An 18,250-nucleotide genomic window follows, 5' to 3' on the forward strand; every position below is an offset into this window, starting at 1 on the left:
AGCGGTTAAGACTCCATGCTACCAATGCAGGGGGTGTGGGTTCAATCCCTGGTCAGGGAGCTAAGATCCCACAGGCCACACGGTATGGCCAAAAAATAAAAATAAATAAAATAACAATAAGAATAATAAACTAATTTTTAAAAATAAAAAAATTAAAAAGAGTGGATATATGTATATGTATAACAGATTCATTTTGTTGTACATCTGAAACTAACACAACATTGTAAATCAACTATATCCCAATAAAAATTATAAAATTAAAAAAAAAGAAAACAGCGGAAAGTGGATAACACTGTGCTGACGCGTTAGAATTGCAAAACGAATAAATAAATAAAATCATGAGTGCATTTTCTCATTAAAATAAATAAATAAGTAGGCACCACATACTGCCCCCAATTTACAGATGAGTAACCTGGAGCTTGGTTGAGTTGATTTATCCAAGGTCACATGGTATTAGTGTCAGAGCGGTGCTGTGTCCAGGCTGCCTGGCCCAGACCTGGCCTCTTAGCCTCCTAGTGGTCACCCAACTAGAAGGCAAAATCTCTGGCTCAACTACAAAGTGCTCAACTGTGCTTCAGACATGCCCTGTGCATCCAACTGTGCCACCCCCAGTCCACTCCCTGTAGACGTCCCACCAGCTCCTAAACTCCATATGTCCAAGTGCATCCTCACCCCACATGCTCCTGCCTGTCCCCTGGCACCTGCCATTCTCAGGGCCAACCACCAGCCTGTGCAGTACCTTTGTGAGAAGCAGAAATAGGCACCCCTCCCTGCAGGCGGATGCAGGCCCACCAGGTTGCAGGTAGAGGTGCAGTCCACACAACCCAGTGCGATGTCCCCCCAGCTCCAGCTTGCTCAGGAAAGTACTGAGACTCGTCCTTGAACTTTCTCTCACTCTCTCTCATCAAACTCTCTCTATTCTGCTTCTCCAGGGGGCCAGGGTCTCTAGGGAACAGGGCACCACAAACACTGTCATTCCTTACTCTCTGGAATAGCGACTCAGGACAGAGGCCATTGGGCTCTCAGACCATTTCTGAGAGAAAGGGAGGTGTGTCATAAGTCCCCCAGAGCCTGGCCCCACCAGTAATGCACGGAACCTGAGGTTTTCATGGAGTTGGCCTCTAGCCACACAACGAGGAGACACTGGAGGCCCGGCTGCCCTTGAAGCCTGCAGGGCAAGGTGCTGGCACAACCTATGGGGTCCCTGGGGCCGTGCCGTGGAAAGGCCTTTGGTCCCAGTGCTTAAGGGGGAAGAGCCCCCTGAAGGTCAAGTTCAAAGGTTCTGCTGAATCTGCCTGTCCCATTGAGTGTACAGCCACCAGGTGGCAGCAGAGGCTACAGGCAGATGGGGGAGAGCAGCCCTTCCCCCCAGCTGAAGACCAGATGGAGGAACAGTGTTCACTGACCCCAGGACCTTCAGCCAGAGAGAGCTTGAGAGAGCACGTGCAGGTGTGTGTCCGTGTGAGGCTGAGGGGCACAGACAGACATACAGCTGGACAGACGACTGGGGTTTAGTCCACCTTCTGGGTCTCTTCACCATCCCTTGGGCTTCCCTTCCCGGGGCCCAGCCCTGTCCTGGGTGCTGGTGACTCAGAGAGGAAAGTCACCCCCTGCCTGCCCTTGAGGAGCTCCCAGACCTGGGGCTGGAGCTGGACACAGACAAGGAAACAGACAACACGGGGCAGCGAGTGTAGAGATGGCTGGTGTGGCTCAGAGGAAGCCCCTAACCCAGGGGTTGGGGACAAGCTTCCCAGAAGAAGTAACTTCTAAGCCGAGCCTAGACAGACTTCTGGCGAGTCTCAGGTGCAATGATAACACATACGTTATCTCTGTGTCCTCCCAGCAGCCCTGCAGGGAAGCCATGACAGAACCAATTTTACTGGCAAGTGAAAGGAGCATCTGAAAGGCCAGGTGGTCCCACAGGCAGTGAGGAGAAGAGCTGGAATTTGTACCAGAGTCTTCATGATTCTTAAGCTCAAGCTCCTGGCCACTGTGGGTACTGCTAGGGAGGGAGGAGAGCTGAGCTGGGGGCTCCAGGCCCCGGGCCAGATCTGGAGGGCAGGCAGATGCCTCCCACCCACATCCCAGAGCAAGTTCTGCCGGCTCCAGCCATCTGACTCACCTGTGAGGCTGGTCCAAGGGGATACGGTAGGATAAGGAGAAAGTCACACACACTCTGCGCCTCTCCCCACACCCACTCCTCTACCCTGGACTGGGGGAGGAGACTCTGGCCAGCAGTAGTTCCCATCTGATGGCTCCCTGAAACACAATAAGCAAGCAGTATTCCTGCTCATGTCACTCTGAGCATAAGGGAAGTCATCTTGAAAATCATCCCAACGCCCTGTCACTCTGTCTTAACGACAGGTGACACTCAAGCTAGAACTCCGCAGCCTTTTTTCAAAGCCATCTCCAGGTTGGAAGTTCCTCTTCAAGTCTAACTGAAGTAGCAGTGTTGCAATCTACCTTCACCTCTTCATTTCCTGGGTGGAGCTTTTAGTGCATGAGTTTGGGTGTAACCTGTAACGTAACCCTGTGAAATCCACACGTTTTAGGTAGGGGAAGAATAAGAAAGGTGCAAGCCCTGTTCCCGGAAGCTGGAAGAGCAAGACGTCTTGTGTGGGTAAGAGAATCTCGGGGTCAGCCAGGGCCTGGGCAGCCTGTGCATTCTGCCCAGAGAGCAGGTGGCGGGATAAGCAGGAGGTCATGCGACATCACACAGGGCACAAAGAGTGCGACTCCAGTGAGGGCACCGGAGTCCGCCCGCCAAGAGGAGGCATCAGGGAAGCGCGGGCACGTCGGGAAGAGCTAGGGAGGGGCCAACAGGGAGAGCCAGCTGGAAAGAGAGGTTGGATGCGAGGTGCGAGAGAGGCCGGTGAGCATTGAGTTCAGGTGGAGGGAGGAGAAGGGAGAGACGCGACAGACACAAGAAGATGGAGGTAAAAACAGGGCGAGAGATACGCTCAGAAAAAGACAGAAGCACAGAGACGGAGATGAGTAAAAGCTGGGAGAGCCGAAGAGGAGGCCGAGCCTGGGTGGGGGAGGTCCTGCATGGGGAGAAAGGGGTGGGGAGGGAGCAGGAGGGCGTTGAAGGAGCGTCCTCCCCCTTGTCTGCCAATCAAGGAGCTCAGAATCCGCTTCCCCCAGGGCCGGGGGCGGAGAGCTTCCCCCACCTCCCCTGCCGCCCCGCCCGAGCCCAGAGGCTCCCCCTCCCAGCGCCGCCCCCTGGGGACTGGCTGTGCAGCCCCGATAGATGGTGGGGGGCCCAGCTGGTGCGTTATCAGCCTTCTCCAGGAGCCAGCCCGAGCCACTCAGCGGCTGCCAGTCTGCGATTAGGCCCCCGGAGGGTCATTAAGCACCGCCCTGGCCCGGGCCCAGCCTCCTTTCCCTCCCTCCTCTGGCCAGGCTGGCAGGTGGGAACTGGCGATAAGGACTGGGGGCTCGGGCAGTTCTGGGGTCGGCAGCTCCATGCCCCCTGCCCCCTGTCAGGGCAGGAACATGGGGGTGGAGGGAAGGTCAGTGCTAGCCCAGCACGGCAAGGACCCCGGGATGGATTTCCCACCATCCTGGTCCTGCCCGTGGGGAGGGGGCTGAGGAGGTCCCAGGAGAGGCCCAGGCAGCCTGCTGGGGATTCTGCCTCCCCGACCCGACCCCAGCTCCCCACTCCCCACCCTCAGCGCCAGGGCAGGGCAGCAGCTGCCACAGCCCCTGCTGGTAAAACCTCGCAAGTGTGAGGGGCTGGAGGGAAAACAGAGGGATGGTATCTCTGTCTTCAGGCCCTGGCAGGCCAGTGAGGGGTCAGACTGGAACCCCCCAGGGACAACAGGGGGCAGAGGTGGGAGGGAATGTAGCTTCATGCAAGGAGGATCAGATCCAAGGCAGCCAAAGGCTGGCTGGCTGGTCAGCTGACTCCGCCCTCTGGTCTAATCAAGGAAGACTTCCTAGAGGAAGAGGAACCTACGCAGGGCCAAGGAAAAGGAATATGCAGAGTTTCACCTGGCAGAGATGGGTGAAAAGGCATCCAGCCATGTGCACAAAAGCCTAGAGTGGGAATCACAAGAGCTCCAGCCACAATTCACTGAGCTGAAGCCCAGAGAGGGGAGGCAAGTCACACAGCAGGGCAAAGACCCAGCCAGCCCTCTGCTCAGGGATCTTCCCTCTGCTGCAGGCTGCCAACTAGACCCCAGTGAGGTGAGAAGGATAATTCGGATTTCAGATGGGTCTCCCCAGGGATATTTGGATGAAGCCCTGAAACAGCAAAGGAGCAGCTGTAATGGAGAAACGAGGGGCTGTGACAGGTTGGGACAGGTGACAGAGGGAGACCGTTGGGACAACGTGGGCTGCCTCCTGCCTTCCAGCCCCTCTCCTCTGGATCTGGGAGTGCTCCTGGGGAAGCCAGCCTCCAGTTGTCACCCCAGACAGAGAGACAGAGGCTGTTCCCATAAGAATGACAGTCACAGAGGTGAGGGGCCTCCAGGGTCAGCCAGCCCGGCTGAGTCAAGCCTCCTGTGTCCTCTCCCTCCTGCTTCATTCCCCTGGGGGCCCAGTTCCTTGGCCCCGGCCCCCCCAGGACTGGGAGTCAGTGGCATTAGGGAGGATGATTCTACCCGAGCTGTGTGGTGGGACTGGCCAAATCCTCCACAGAGGGTTAGCAGAGCTCAGAGACGACAGTGACTCTCCAGAGTCACACAGCAAGTCAGCAGAGGACCGCAGGCTCCAATCTGGCCTTCCTGAGTCCTAGCCCAAGACTCTTTCCTGGGGCTTCCTATGCCCAAAGCCCAGCCCAGAAGGGCTACGGGCAGAAGGACAGAGCTGGATGGACGAGAGATGAGTGAGCCCACTTCAGTGCCCGGCAGCATGGAGACAGGGGGTCAGGATGTTGGTGCTGCATGAATCGCCCAGAATCGCCCAGAATTGTAGTTGTGAAAGGCAGGTCAAGAGAGGGGGCTGTGTAGGAGGGTCTCTGCCTGGAGTAAGGGGTGTGCTCCCTGGCCCCAGGGGTTCTCCCAGAGAGGGCTTCCTGGGAAATCCTCCAGAATCACCATGACAGAGGCTTTGGAAGATGATTTCGGAAAGCAAGATCAGGCCTTGCTGGTAGCCTGAGGAGCTATTTCTGAGCCCTGGGAGCCTCAGACCCAGCAGTACAAAACGTTTTTATTTCACAGAAATTAGGGCCATTTCCAGAGTTGGAGGGAGGGAGATGTGAGGCAGGATGGGAGGTGCTGAGCTGATTGTCCTTTTCAGAAGGGTCTTCTGAACTGAATTGGGTGGGAGACCCCCTAGGACCCCAGAGGCACGGCTGAGCCCCAACGTGGACATAGTCTGAGCTCCGAGCTTGGCTGGAGGGTGGGGCAGGTGTGAGGGCTGGAGGAGCCAGCCCCTTACTGCAGATTCCTGTATAGAGAAGGAGGGGCCTGGACATCGGGCACAAGGAAGCAGGGGTCACATTGGGGTGCTGCGGACCTTGCCCTCCTCCTCCGGGTTGTTCTCATAGGCATTCTCATGCTCACTGGACCTGAAAGAGGATGACAGGGGTCATTGCTCCTTCTGTCCCATCGCCTTCTCCCTGCCCCATCCTGCATTTGTGAGGGCAGTGTCTTCCAGAATAAATGTCTGAGCCCCAGAAGGGGGTTCCCCTGACCACATCTGGTCTTCGGCATCTGAGACCGGAGGCCTCTCACCACCACCCCTGAACCCCATCTCTCTCTTCCACCTAGCCCCTCCCCCACTGGGCCCCCATTGAACCCACCTCCCCACTGAGCTCCCTCCCCTACAGATCCTCCCCACACACACACTGAGTCCCCCAACTCATCCCTTCAGAGTCCCCTCCCCGCACTGAGCCTCTTTTCCCCACTGCACCCCTACGAGTCCCAATCCACCCCCTGAGCCCCTCCCCCCACCAAGTCCCCATCCCCTTACTGAACCCTCTCCCCAAACTGAGGCTGCATGTCCCCATGGAGCCCTGCAGTGCTCTCAAAGCCCCCATCACTCACCATCTCCCCACACGGAACACCCTCTCTTCACTGAGCCCTTCCCCATATGAGCCCCCATCCTCTGAGCCCTCTCCCCTTCAGAAGCACCTGGTCCTGAGGTCCCCAGGGCACCCTGGAGCACAGGGTGGTCAGCCCTATACTAGCACCTCACCTGAAACTGGCCTCCATGGAGGAGTACTTGCCGTCCGTTCCTACCAGGATCCCATCTGCTTTGTTTCCAACGGTCAGGACCATGTTCACAGGCTCCCTGGGGACAGAGCTCATCATTAGGGCTCTCTGGGTCCCCTCTCCCTCTGTTCCCCCTCCTCCCTCTGGTTCTATAGGCTCTAGGGCAGAAGCTCCTCTCTCCAGCAGGGCCCTGTCAGCAGCCTGATTCTGGCCATGGGGCCGCACACCTATCTCCCTGCTCCACCGTGGGGCCCTCAGGTCCCAGCCTGAGATCTACTAAAGATGTCCCCCAGGCCTTGCACCAGCCACCTCCTAGCCTCCCTCTGCTGTTTTCCTCTGGCCTCAGCTCTGCTCCAGAGCAGACCCAGCAGGACTCAGTGTCTGCCCTAGATTTCCACAAGGTTCTCCTAGGCGGTAGGGGCAGTCACTGAAGACAGAGCTGGGGCCAGTGGAGAAAAGAAAGATTTCCGACAAAAATCTCCTCGCCTCTTACTCAAGTGTGGCCTCTGTCCCCAGCTCCCCAAACACCACTCTTATGAGGGTTACAGGGACCCTAACCACTGCTCATCTTTCCTCGGACATCCCATGGGCACCTCAGACTTAATATGTCCCAAACTGCCCCAGATCTGCCTCCTGTGGTCTGTGTCTCAGTGGGTGGTCCCATCAGAAGCCTGGATGTTATCCCTGTCCTTCCTCCCTCCTGTCCTCAGTGTCCCCACCCCCTCCTAGAAAGCTCTTAGACCTGTCCTCTCTCTCCATCCCCTCTGCCGCCTCCACAGCTCAGACTCTATCCTGACCTCATCCTCATCGCTCACCTCACCTGCAGACTGGCCCTACCCATAGCATCCGCCACAGGGCAGCCAGTGGTTCTGCTCCGGCCGCATCTCATCCCAAGACTGGCTTACAAACTCGCACTGGATTCCTATCACACTAAGGATAAAGCCCAAAGTTCGGGGCTTTGGTGCCCAAGGGTCTGCTTGGCCTGGGCCCTGCCGACCTCACCAGCCTATCTCGGGCCTCTCCATCCATGAGCTGCTCCTCTTCCCTCAGTGGGTCCTGCACGGCTGCTGCTGGTACCCAGGCACCAGGTCGCCTGTGTGAGAGCTGGGGCAGATGCAGCCTTGCCCCAGAGTCAGCAGGTGCGGAGTGAGCTGGATTTCAGCCCAACACCTTCTACCTTTGTGCTCTGCTCCGAACTCAGGACCCCCAGTGACTCTTCCCTCAGCGGCAGGGCTCTCCCACCCCACTCTGTGCTGTGACTGGCTCCTGCCTGGGCTTCAGGATAAACATGCAGTAGGAAGACTTCTCTGACCACACCCTCGCCCCCCGGCTCAGACCCACACTGCATTCTGCCTGCTCCTTTAGCCTCAGCACTCACACTGCGATCACCCCTTCCATGTTTGCCTTCCCTTCTGGTCTGGGAGTCTGTGAGCACAAGAGTAGTGTCTGTCCCATTGCCCCTCTGTAGCCCCTGCATGTGACACAGCAGCAGACCCTGAAGAAGGGCAGAACATTCCTGTCCAGGGGTTTTCACAGCGTCCCTCACAGAAGGGTCACTGTCCCAACTATACAGATAGAAACACTGAGACTCCAAGAAGAGAAGACGGCTCCCCAAAGCGCAGCAAGTGCGCTCGCAGGGCTGGGCTCCAGCAAGCCTCAGCTCTGGTCCCTGAGACCTCAGGCCTCAGTGCCCCTTCCGCACAGTGAGAAGAATGGGCTCAGGGTTTCTGCGGCCCTTCTCACTGCTACCAGAGCAGTGGCCGTGGTCCTGGGACCTCCCGGCTTGCGCCGGTCCAGCTCCCTGGGCCCCCGCACAGCACTCACTGTTCTTCCTGGCACCAGAAGTGGTTGACAGCAAAGGCGATTGCGACGAGGACCAGGAACACAGCCACGGCAATAAGGCCCTGCATCCAGGGCTGCAGTTTCCCCAGGCCTGGAAAGGGAGGAGTGGGGGGCGGGTGCTGCGGCGGGCTGGGCACAGTGGGGCTGCCAGTGCAGGTGGGGTCTCACGCCCCCCGGGGCTGGGGCCTGTTAGAGGCTACCAGCCTGCTGCCTGGACCAGTGGAGACCTTCTAGGGAACGAGGACCCATCTGACCACTGGGCTTATAAAAGGGACTGTGGTTTGGCGGAAGACAGGATTGGGAAGAAGGAACGGAGCTGAGGAGGCAACAAGCCTGAGAGAGCAGCATCTGAGGTCCAGGCAGCCCAGAGCGTCCCCTCACCCCATCCCCCACCCCTCCCTCCGCCCCTTCCCCCTTCCCCACCCCCCCACTCCTCCCCCCGCCCCTTCCCCCTTCCCCACCCCCCACCCCTCCTCCGCTGCAGTGGGTCACGCGTGCAGGGCCCCCAGGGAGTGCCTAGGCCCCAGGGACCAAAGGGCAGCCCCCTGAACAGAAGGCCTAGGCCTTTCCAGTGAGGGTGGCTCCCCTCCTCCCCGCTCCCAGGCTGAGGCAGCCCAGAACTAATAGGACTAGGCTGGCATCTGGAAGATCCTGTTTTGTAACAGAGGTTTCCGTGGGGTTGGGTAGGCGTGGGAGTGCGAGGCGGACCGGGCTGCTTGGTTCAGGGTGCCAGGAGTGCCCAGAGAAAGGGGTGGGACAGAACGTCTTTGGAAAGTCAAGACAGAGGGACAAGCTCTCCTCTGGGTCTTGGGGGCCGGGAGGGGAGCTTCAAACCTGAGCCCCTTTTGCCTTCTCTGGCTCAGTGCCCCAGGGACTGGGCCAGAGACCAGTTTGAGGTCCCTTCCAGCCACCTTCTCTGCCTTTTGCCCCTTGACCCTTGACACCACCTCTAACCCTCAGGTTTCCCAGAAGTCTCTGCCCTCAGCCACTGGCAGCCCCAAAGGGCTCTCCTCTCCCCAGATATCACTGTGCTCTGTGAGCCCGAGGGGGCCCGGCCCCGCAGAGGACAGACACACAGTAGCAGTTAGAGGTGTCAGGAGGGGACAGAGGCCAACAGGAGACTTTTGAAGAGTCCTGCCTCCAGGCCAGAACACCTGCATCCCTAGTGCCATCCTGTATCTTGAGGGGCCCAGGCTGAACATCAAAAATCTCATTCTGCCTCACTCCCGCTCAGAAGTCCTTCCTTGAGTCTACCCGAAAGCTCTCCTGCTGCAGGGAGGCCCTGCCTCTTCTGCAAGTGCTGTCTGAGCCTGGCAGGTGTTGGGAAGGAGGGAGGGCTCTGGGAACTCTGTCCTGCGGCCAGGTCAGCCCTTGCTTATCTCCTTGGGTAACAGAAGATACGCAGTATGGTTACTGTAAGTTCCATACTTGCCAAAAAGCTGTATTTTGGACTCATTGTTTCCCCAAAAAACAATGGTTCAGACCCATTGTCTCCTCAGGTCAGTGGTTACTCAAGGACTGGGAGTTAGGGCTCAAGCCCTGGGAGGCTTGTCCTTGCTTCTTCCAGACCCTGCAGCCAATTCCTTCCAGACACACCAGGGACACTGCTCCTCCTTCCAGGTGGCTCTGGGATGAACATATAGCATAAGGGGCAGAGCCTGGGGCAGGAGAGAGGTTATCTGAGCCCTGTCCCTTCTTGCTCTGCTGTGTGACCCACACAAGTTACTCCACCCCTCTGATCTTCGGTTCCCAAAGAGGGCTTCTAAGACCTGAGAGACAGAGTTGAAGCAGACATGCATGAGAACTCAGGGCATCTGCAAAGGAGGGGTGCATTGGGAGCGTCTCTGCCAACCCGCTCTGGACCCAAATCCCACCTGCAGAGTCCCCAGACTTTGGCTGCAAATGCAGCCTCACAGCGCAGGGCTGACACCGGATGGTGGGTGTGGTGCTTTACCAATGTGAAGCCCTTTCCCACCCCTGAGTGGTAGCTGCCCAGGGAGGTGGGTGGGACAGGTTTATTGTCCTCATTTTATGGATGAGAAAACTGAGTCTCAGAGAGGGACAGTGATTTGCTCAAGGCCACACAGCAAGACAGAGGCAGAGCTGGACAAAGAGCTCAGGCACATGGTGGGGGCCACACTGGGACACTGTCTTCTGGGTAGGAAGCTGAAACAACTTAGGCCAAAGCCATGGGCAAACGCCTGACAGCACTGCCCGCCCCTGAAACAATCCTGCCGTTGAGGGGTGGCTCACACACTACTCCCACCCTCCTTATAGCCCCCGACGCTCTGTCCTCAGCAACCAGCCACCTCTAGGGCAAGTCCTGCTCCTGGAACGTGGGTCTCAACTCCCCTCCCCGACCCTAGACCCTAGATCCAATATTTCCCCTGCTACCCCCATTTCTCAGTCGTGGGAAACAAGTCACAGACAGAAGCCTGTGTCTGCCTTTGGAGGTTCCTCTGGCTAAGCCTGTCCCTGCTCCCCCTTCAAAGTATAGGTGCCAAGGGTGATGAGAGGGGCCAGAAGGCCACCCCTTCCACCCCGGGGCTCCCAGCACCCAGGCCGGCCCTCTCCGTACTGCAGCCCCTCTCCCCACCCCAGTCTGGCCCAGGCCTGCGCTACCTTGTTGACCGCTGGCGGGTGGCACTGCCGTGAGCAGGCCCAGGATGACCAGGCCGAGGGCAGACATGGCTGCAGGCGGCTCCTGGGCCTTCTCTCTGGCCGCTGGAATCTGGGCTCCTGGAGCTGCCGTGGGGCCTGTCGGTGTCTGCTGAGATCAGCCTTGTCTCCGTCTGACCCTGGAGGACAGGTGCTAATAAGGAAGGAGGAGAGGGAGGACGGAGGAGGGAAGGTGGAGGGAACCTGCCCTCCCTCCCATGGTAATGTGCCAGGCCTGGCCTCCCCTGGCTGGAGCCCAGCCCACGCAGGCTGGCTTTCGAGGTCATCTTCCAGAGACCATGGGTCTGAGGTCCTGGGAGATGTGGGGAGAATCGGGGCCTCACCTCCAAGCCTCAGGCCTCCTGGAGTCTTGCATCAGCTCCCCCTTCCTGGCAGTGGGGCTGGGCTCTGGGGAAAGGACTGACACATTCTTGCTCCTGCCTTGAACGAGCCCAGTGGGCGGGGCCTCTGGGAAGGCTGAAGGTGGATTAATCAATTTGCTGGCTGGCTCAGGGGCACGGGGAAAATCCCGGAGGCTAGGGAAAGGTCAAAGCTGCCCCCTCCCCGAGAGCCTGGCCCATTTCCTGTCCTTCCCCTCACCTGCCCCCACTCAGCCAAGCCAGACCCTGGAGCCCCAGTCCTGGGGCACAGCCCTGGCTTCTGTCCCTGCACTCCCTGCCCAGCTCAGTAACTCTCTAAATACATCCTCTCCCATGGGGATCACAACAGAGGGCCTGAGGGTCCCAGTCCCAGGCTTCCCCACCCAGCCCAGCTGACCTGACCCAGTTCAGCTCCTCCTCTTGGCCACAGAGGTGGTCCCTGGAAGCTGGGACAGGATCTGGGCTTGGTCAGAGGCCTCTGCACACACCTTCTGATCCCTCTCCACCCATCGCAGGGAGAGAAGTAAGTGAATACAGCACTGCTCTAGAGGACAAAATAACAACACCACAGGTGGAAGGTCCAAGTCTGGGGCCCTGAACCCCTGGGCCCTCAACTCCCAAGATCCCATGGAGCCCATGAGACCCTCCAGCTCAGGAACTGAGAATGACCCAAGTACCTGTTGAGACCCCGGGGCCAAGGGCCATACTGGGTTTCCTTTCTCCCCACCCCCTACTCTCCCCCAGGAGTACAGGAAGCCAGGGATGCTGGAGTTTGGCTCCACAGATGTCAAGAAAGAAGGAGCCAGAAGACTGGGGCAAAGTCTCAGAGGTGGAGGGTCCCCAGAAACCAGGGCATGAGCTGGAAGCCCCTCCACAGCGTCCCCGCCCAGAAGCCACCAGACGGCTGCTCACAAGACCTCCTGGGAGGCCCTTTCGATTGCCAGTGGTAGCACCCAGACATCACACCTCGTCCCTGCTTCCTGTGTGTGTATGTGTGTGCCCACTACCATGGGTGGCACACACAGCTGTGCAACGATGGGGTCTCAAGATGATGTAGGGGAACGTGGCTTGGAGGTGAGTGATGCCTCCTATACCTAGACAGTTGTTGTCTGTCCTACCCCAACTTGGTGTCTTCAGAGTGTGCTGGCACAAAGTTTGGCTAGAGTAGGCACCCTGTGTGTTAATGAACAGCCAGGGAATCACTGATTAGAATGCAGGGAACTGGGTTGAATGTAACAAACAACCACTGACGCTTTCTTCTAAGCAGGGGAGTCACAGGGTCAGATTTGCATTCAAGAAAACACCTCTGGACAGCGTGGAGAATGAAAGGGGAGCACAAAGACTGGAGAGAGGGAGGTCACGGGGAAGCTGCTATAACAGCTGGGGACGCGGGATGCAGCAGGGCAGGGCACAGGGAATGGGCTTGAGCCATATTTAGGAGGATTAAATGGACGGGACATGGTCACTAGAACACTGACTGGCTGGGCGTGGGGAGTGAGGGACAGGGAGGAGCTGAGGGTCACTCCCAGTTGCAGGCTTGGTGGTGCCTCCGGAGGGGCCAGACCAAGTTTCAGGAGGTAGGGCGGGATGATGAGCTACAGGTTTCGATGTACTGTGCTTGTGGACGCCCCAGAGGGAAGCATCCAGAAGGCAGTGGGATCCCTGGGTCTGGAGTAGAGAGGCGCATTTTGGGAGCCGCCTGCATGGCGTTGGTAGCTGAGGCAGGGCGCACATGGTCTCCCCAGGGGGTGTCTGTGTGGGTGTTCGCACGCACATGTGGCAAGGAGAGAGCCAGGGCAAGGAGGGAAGCAGTGAGGGACCGGGACACAGCCGAACGCATAGGGTCTTTCAAAGGAAGAGGAGTCAGTGTGGAGCGGGAGGGGAAACTCCAAGAGAGTGGGTGTCCCACAAAGTGTGGAAGGTGAGATCCAAGAAGAGACGACAGGCAGGGACCCCCCTCCAGCCAGTGCCCCCCAGAGCAGCCCAGCGTCTCCCATCAGTCCCCAAGTCCCAGCGCCTGCCTCTCTCATCCAAGCACCACCCCCTTCCCTATAGAACCTGGGGAAGGACAAGAACTCCCTGGGCCATGCTTTGGGGACCCTGCGTGAGGGGGGTGAGCAGGAAGGACATCAGGTGACCAAGAGGAGGAAAACACACCTCCCAGGTCAAAGTCCCAAGCTTTAGAGCAAAACAAGTTGTTCCGGAAAAGGGGGGGTGTGGGTGGACACTTGGCTTTGAGGCTGGTCCCTTCTCTCTAGGTGTCCTCATCCAGCTGAGGGGGGCGGTCATCTCCCCAGCTATATGGACACAGCCCTGGGTCCCCATGGTAACAAGTTGGAGCCCCTGCTGGTCTGGCTTGGGTCCAAGATCTGGACTCAGGCCTCAGCAGCCCCACAGGGCTGGACCCTGTGTCCTCATCTCTGAACCACTGTTCCATCAACGCTCAGTTCCTCCCTCCTGTTCCCAGCCCAGCTCTGCCACCCCGTGTCATCAGGCCCCCTTAGGCCCTCCACACAGCTAGGTCTTCTGTGATTACCCTTCAGAAAAGCCAAAGCGGTCCTCACTGCTTCTAGGAGTCCCCTTTCTCCGCGCCCCATCCAGCCTGCCATTCCACTTGCTGCCAGCAGGTAGCAGAGTCTAGCCCCGATCCCCGACTAGTTGGGGGAGGGCATAGAGGGGAGCCAGTTTGCAGCTGAAGGTTCTGTAACTTCCTCTCTCCAGCCCCCCACTTCCGACCCCTTCCAGGGGTAGTTTGAAGGAAGGGAGGGTGGACGCTGACAAATAAACAGTCAGTGATGCTGTGAACAGCGCACCTGGCATGCTCAGGGCTATGCTCTAGGGAAGCACTAACAGCTAACTCGTTAGGGATGGCGTCCTGGCAGGGCTGATGCTAGGAAAAGTTTAGCTGAATTGTTGGACCTAGCAGAGAGACAGCTTGGGGGAAGGCATCCAGGCAGAGAGCTCAGCCTGAGGAAAAGCACAGAGGCACATTCTCGTTGGGGCTCAGAGCACAGAAGTAAAATGTTTGTTAACTCATTCTTATATTTCATCTTGCTAATGTCTTTGCTGCAAGCCTGAGAGCTCCTGGAGACTTCGTTTTATTCATTCAAACAGATCCTACTTACATCCCTTCAGGGCTGCCAGTTACTCTTCAGATAATACGCAGACTTCTTAGCATCGGCTTGAAGACCCCACCACCTGCCCTTACCCTCCTCTCCAGCTTCATCTGGCCCCGGGGCCTTTGTCACTTCCTAACAGCAGCCAAGCTCTCTCCTGCATCAGGGCCTCCACCACACTTGCTCTTCCCCTCTGTTTGCCTGGCGGATTCTAACCAATCCTCCAAGTCTTGCATTAGGTGTCACTTTCTCCAAAGGACTTTCTTTGATCTCCCTTCTCCCCCATCTGAAGTCACTCCTTCTGTGAGTCCCCTGCTCATCTCTTCACAGCCGTTATCACAAATTGCAATGACATGTTGATATGTGTGTTTACTCATTAGTGTCTGTCTCCCTGGAGAGAAGGCATCGTGTCCATTTCAGCCCCAGCACACTAGTACTGAGCACACGTAAAACAAATGTAAGTCTCAGCGTATCTAGCGCCTGCCTCTGGCCTGGCAGAGAGCAGCTCAGAGAATGATTGTTGAATGAGTAAGGTATTTTAGCTCTAGTCAGGGCCTTATCTTTCTCTGTCCTCTAGCTGTGGGCGCAGAGCGTGGATCTGCTTCATCTCTGGGTGAGAGGAGACAGGGTCACGGCTGTTCAGAGAAGCTGGACCTGGCCAGCTCGGGATGAGCATGAGTTTCCATCCCTAGAGGTGCACAAGCCAAGGCTGGGAACCAGGTCCCTCAGTGAGGGCAACTACAGAAGGGGTCCTGGCCCTTCCATCTCTGGAAACCTGTCATTCTGTGACTCCGTTAAAAGACTATGGTAGATTTTTGTATTTTAATCAGGTTCTGAGGAAGTGGGCTGGTTAGGGGTGAGTCTCTCTCCTCTCAGACTCAGCATTTGGTTCACCCAGCTCACTTCACTTAGCAATCCCTCCACAAGAGCCCACGGGCAGTACTTGGGTTCATGAACTTGCATGGGAAAAACATTACATCTGTATCTCACTAACCTCTAACTGAAATTCACCATATTCTGCCATTAGGAATGAAGGCATCAAACCACAGTCCCTCTGTGACCTTTACCTGTCACCATACAATTGTTGCAGATATCTGGATGGATTATTTCTGCTCATCACTATGGAAATATAACAGTCATTGGGACTAGACTTCCACTAGATCTTATCATAAAGTACATATAGTTACTATATTGCAAACTTGTATTTTTAATATTTTAATAACTGTATTTCAATGTAATTGGTTTCCTTGCAATGCCATGCATTTTATTTTATGCATTTAAAAACATTACTGGGCTCCCCTGGTTGCTCAGTGGTTAAGAATCCACCTGCCAGGGACTTCCCTGGTGGTGCAGTGGTTAAGAGTCCGCCTGACGGGACTTCCCTGGTGGCGCAATGGTTAAGAATCCACCTGCCAATGCAAGGGACACGGGTTCAAGCCCTGGTCCGGGAAGATCCCACATGCCTCGGAGCAACTAAGCCCGTGTGCCACAACTACTGAAGCCCTCATGCCTAGAGCCCGTGCTCCGCAACAAGAGAAGCCACGGAAATGAGAAGCCCGCGCACCGCAACGAAGTGTAGCCCCTGCTCTCCGCAACCAGAGAAAAGCCTGCGTGCAGCAACAAAGACCCAACGCAGCCAAAAATAAATAAATAAATTAATTAATTAATTAATTAAAAAAAAAAAAAAGAATCCTCCTGCCAATGCAGGGGACACAGGTTCGAGCCCTGGTCCGGGAGGATCCCACATGCCACGGAGCAACTAGGCCCGTGCACCACAACTACTGAGCCTGAGTGCCACAACTACTGAGCCCACATGCCTGGAGCCTGTGCTGCACAACAAGAGAGGCCACCGTAGTGAGAGGCCCACGCACCGCAACGAGGAGTGGACCCTGCTCGCCACAGCTAGGGAAAGCCCGCATGCAGCAACAAAGACCCAACGCAACCAAAAATAAATAAATAAATTAAAAAAAAAAAAAAAAGAATCCGCCTGCCAATGCAGGGGACACGGGTTCGAGCCCTGATCCGGGAAGATTCCACATGCTGCAGAGCAACTAAGCCCATGTGCCACAACTACTGAGCCTGCGCTCTAGAACCTGTGAGCCACAACTACAGAAGCCCACATGCCACAAATACTGAAGCCCGCGCACCGAGAGCCTGTGCTCCACAACAAGAGAAGCCATTGCAAAGAGAAGCCTGTGCACCACAACGAAGTGTAGCCCCCGCTCACCGCAACTAGAGAAAGCCCATGCACAGCAACAAAGACCCAACGCAGGCAAAAATAAATAAATAAATAAAATTTATTCAAAACTAAATAAATGAATAAATAAGAGCATTACTCTGAGAAGGGGTCCATAGACTGCCCAAGGTTTCCATGGCACAAAGAGTTAGGAAGCCCTGACACAGGGAGCCTGGGGCAGGTCTGCTCAAAGCAAAGCCACATGATCTCAAGGTCAGACCTGGAGAAAGATTGACACTCTCTGGACAGAGGCTTTCTGAGGCTCAGAGCTGGGGGCTACGGTCAGATTGCCCATTGAGGGCCCCAGTGCCCGGGGGGCTGCAAGGAGCAGAAAGCAGAAAGGAATGTACTGGCTGGACTCCTGGGTCCTAGGGGACCCCACTGGGCTGGTGAGATTTATGGCCAGGACTCCCCAGTGGGGGAAGATCAGTCACCTCCTGCTGCCCACTCACTCTGCCAAGAAACTAAAGGGCTGGCCCTGGGCCAAGAACCCAGCCTGCCAGCAGAGGTCCCAAGATCTAATTTTTGCCCAGTGGTTCCAGCACAGCCCTGCTCCCCTGCCCCAGGCTGTAGGTCAGCAGTGGAATCCCATGGTGGGTGCTGGTTTCTAGAATCACGGTCTCTCCTGGCCTAAAGGCTCATCCTGAGTAGTGTGATCTTGCGCCTCATTTTTCAGCTGGGGAAATTGTGACCCAGAAAGAGACAGTCACTAACTGGAGGTCACACTGTAAGTTATCAATAGTAGGCAAGATAGGGCTAAACCCCAAGCATTCCTATGTCTAGCCCAGTCCCACTGTGAAGGACCTACTTGTTGGTCAGTTTCCCAAACAGCAATCGGCTTGCTTTCATTCATTCACTCAGCACACATGTACTGTCTCCCATGGGACTGGAGACACAGTAGTGAACAAGGTAGAGCTTACGTTATACTATTATCTAATTACCATTGCACCAAATATTTCAAAGGAGATGGAAGGGCGCGAAGAGTATATACATGGGTATACCCTCTAGTTTACGAAATCAAGAAAAGGTAGTATTAAGTCTAAAATTCACTTCTTCATTCATTCTGCAAACGTTTATTGAATGCCTTCTGTGGACCAGGCACTCTTCGAGATGCCAGGGATACAGCAGTGAACAAAACAAAGTTCCTGCCCTCACAGAGCTTATATTCTAGAGAGGTTAGCCAGGAAGCAAACAAATAAACAGATAAAATAGGTCACATGGCGGTAGGGGAAAGACCAGATAGGATCAGGAAGATCAGGAAGATGCGGTCCTGGCAGGGAGGGCTGTGCTGTTTTACACAGACACTTCAGGGAAGGCTCCTCTAGAGGTGACATTTGAGGAGAGCTGAAAGTGGGGAAACAAGATATTCAGCTGTCAGAGGGGAGAGGATTGCAGGCAAGGAGAGCAAATAGCACATACAAAGGCCCTGGGAAGGAGCACGGAGGGAGGTGTCATTGTGGCTGAGGGAAGTGAGTGCAGGGAGAGGGCAGGAGAGGAGGTTTGAAAGGCTGCAAGAGGCCACTCCTCTGGGGCCTGTGGGCGCCATAAGGACTTCGGCTTTTAGTCAGACTGAGACAAGAAGCTCTTCGAGGACTCTGAGGACAGAAGACGTGATCTGGCTGCTGTGTTGAGAAAAGGCCACAGGGAGCAAGAGGACCAGAAGCAGGGAGGCCAGTTAGGAGGCTACTGAACACTCCAGGCAAGAGATGTCAGTGGGGCTTCCCTGGTGGCGCAGTGGTTGAGAGTCTGCCTGCCGATGCAGAGGACACGGGTTCGAGCCCTGGTCTGGGAAGATCCCACATGCCGCGGAGCAACTGGGCCCGTGAGCCACAACTACTGAGCCTGCGCGTCTGGAGCCTG

At 56.4% G+C, this 18,250-nt stretch overlaps 1 protein-coding gene and 1 long non-coding RNA gene across 3 annotated transcripts; one reads left to right on the forward strand and one right to left on the reverse strand.

Moving 5' to 3' along the window:
* The first annotated feature begins 2,534 nt into the window (after nucleotides 1-2,534).
* On the forward strand, nucleotides 2,535-15,425 carry LOC118885267. Its single transcript, XR_005017475.1, has 3 exons — nucleotides 2,535-2,620; nucleotides 11,783-12,112; nucleotides 15,182-15,425. It is a non-coding gene; the product is annotated as an uncharacterized LOC118885267 (long non-coding RNA).
* On the reverse strand, nucleotides 5,132-11,111 carry PDZK1IP1 (PDZK1 interacting protein 1). Of its 2 annotated transcripts, none has more exons than XM_036833793.1 (5): nucleotides 11,003-11,111; nucleotides 10,623-10,798; nucleotides 7,983-8,091; nucleotides 6,142-6,237; nucleotides 5,132-5,512 (listed from the first exon to the last, which is right to left on the reverse strand). In XM_036833793.1, the coding sequence occupies exons 2-5, from the start codon at nucleotides 10,687-10,689 to the stop codon at nucleotides 5,440-5,442; spliced, it is 345 nt and encodes a 114-aa protein (XP_036689688.1). In that variant the 5' UTR covers nucleotides 10,690-10,798; nucleotides 11,003-11,111; the 3' UTR covers nucleotides 5,132-5,439. The 2 variants fall into 2 exon arrangements, with proteins under 2 accessions (XP_036689688.1, XP_036689697.1); XM_036833802.1 differs by having other exon boundaries at nucleotides 10,623-10,812; nucleotides 11,003-11,097.
* Nucleotides 15,426-18,250: the final 2,825 nt, after the last annotated feature.

The sequence above is a fragment of the Balaenoptera musculus genome, chromosome 1 (assembly GCF_009873245.2).
Source record: "Balaenoptera musculus isolate JJ_BM4_2016_0621 chromosome 1, mBalMus1.pri.v3, whole genome shotgun sequence".
In the NCBI taxonomy this organism is placed as follows: Eukaryota; Metazoa; Chordata; class Mammalia; order Artiodactyla; family Balaenopteridae; genus Balaenoptera; species Balaenoptera musculus.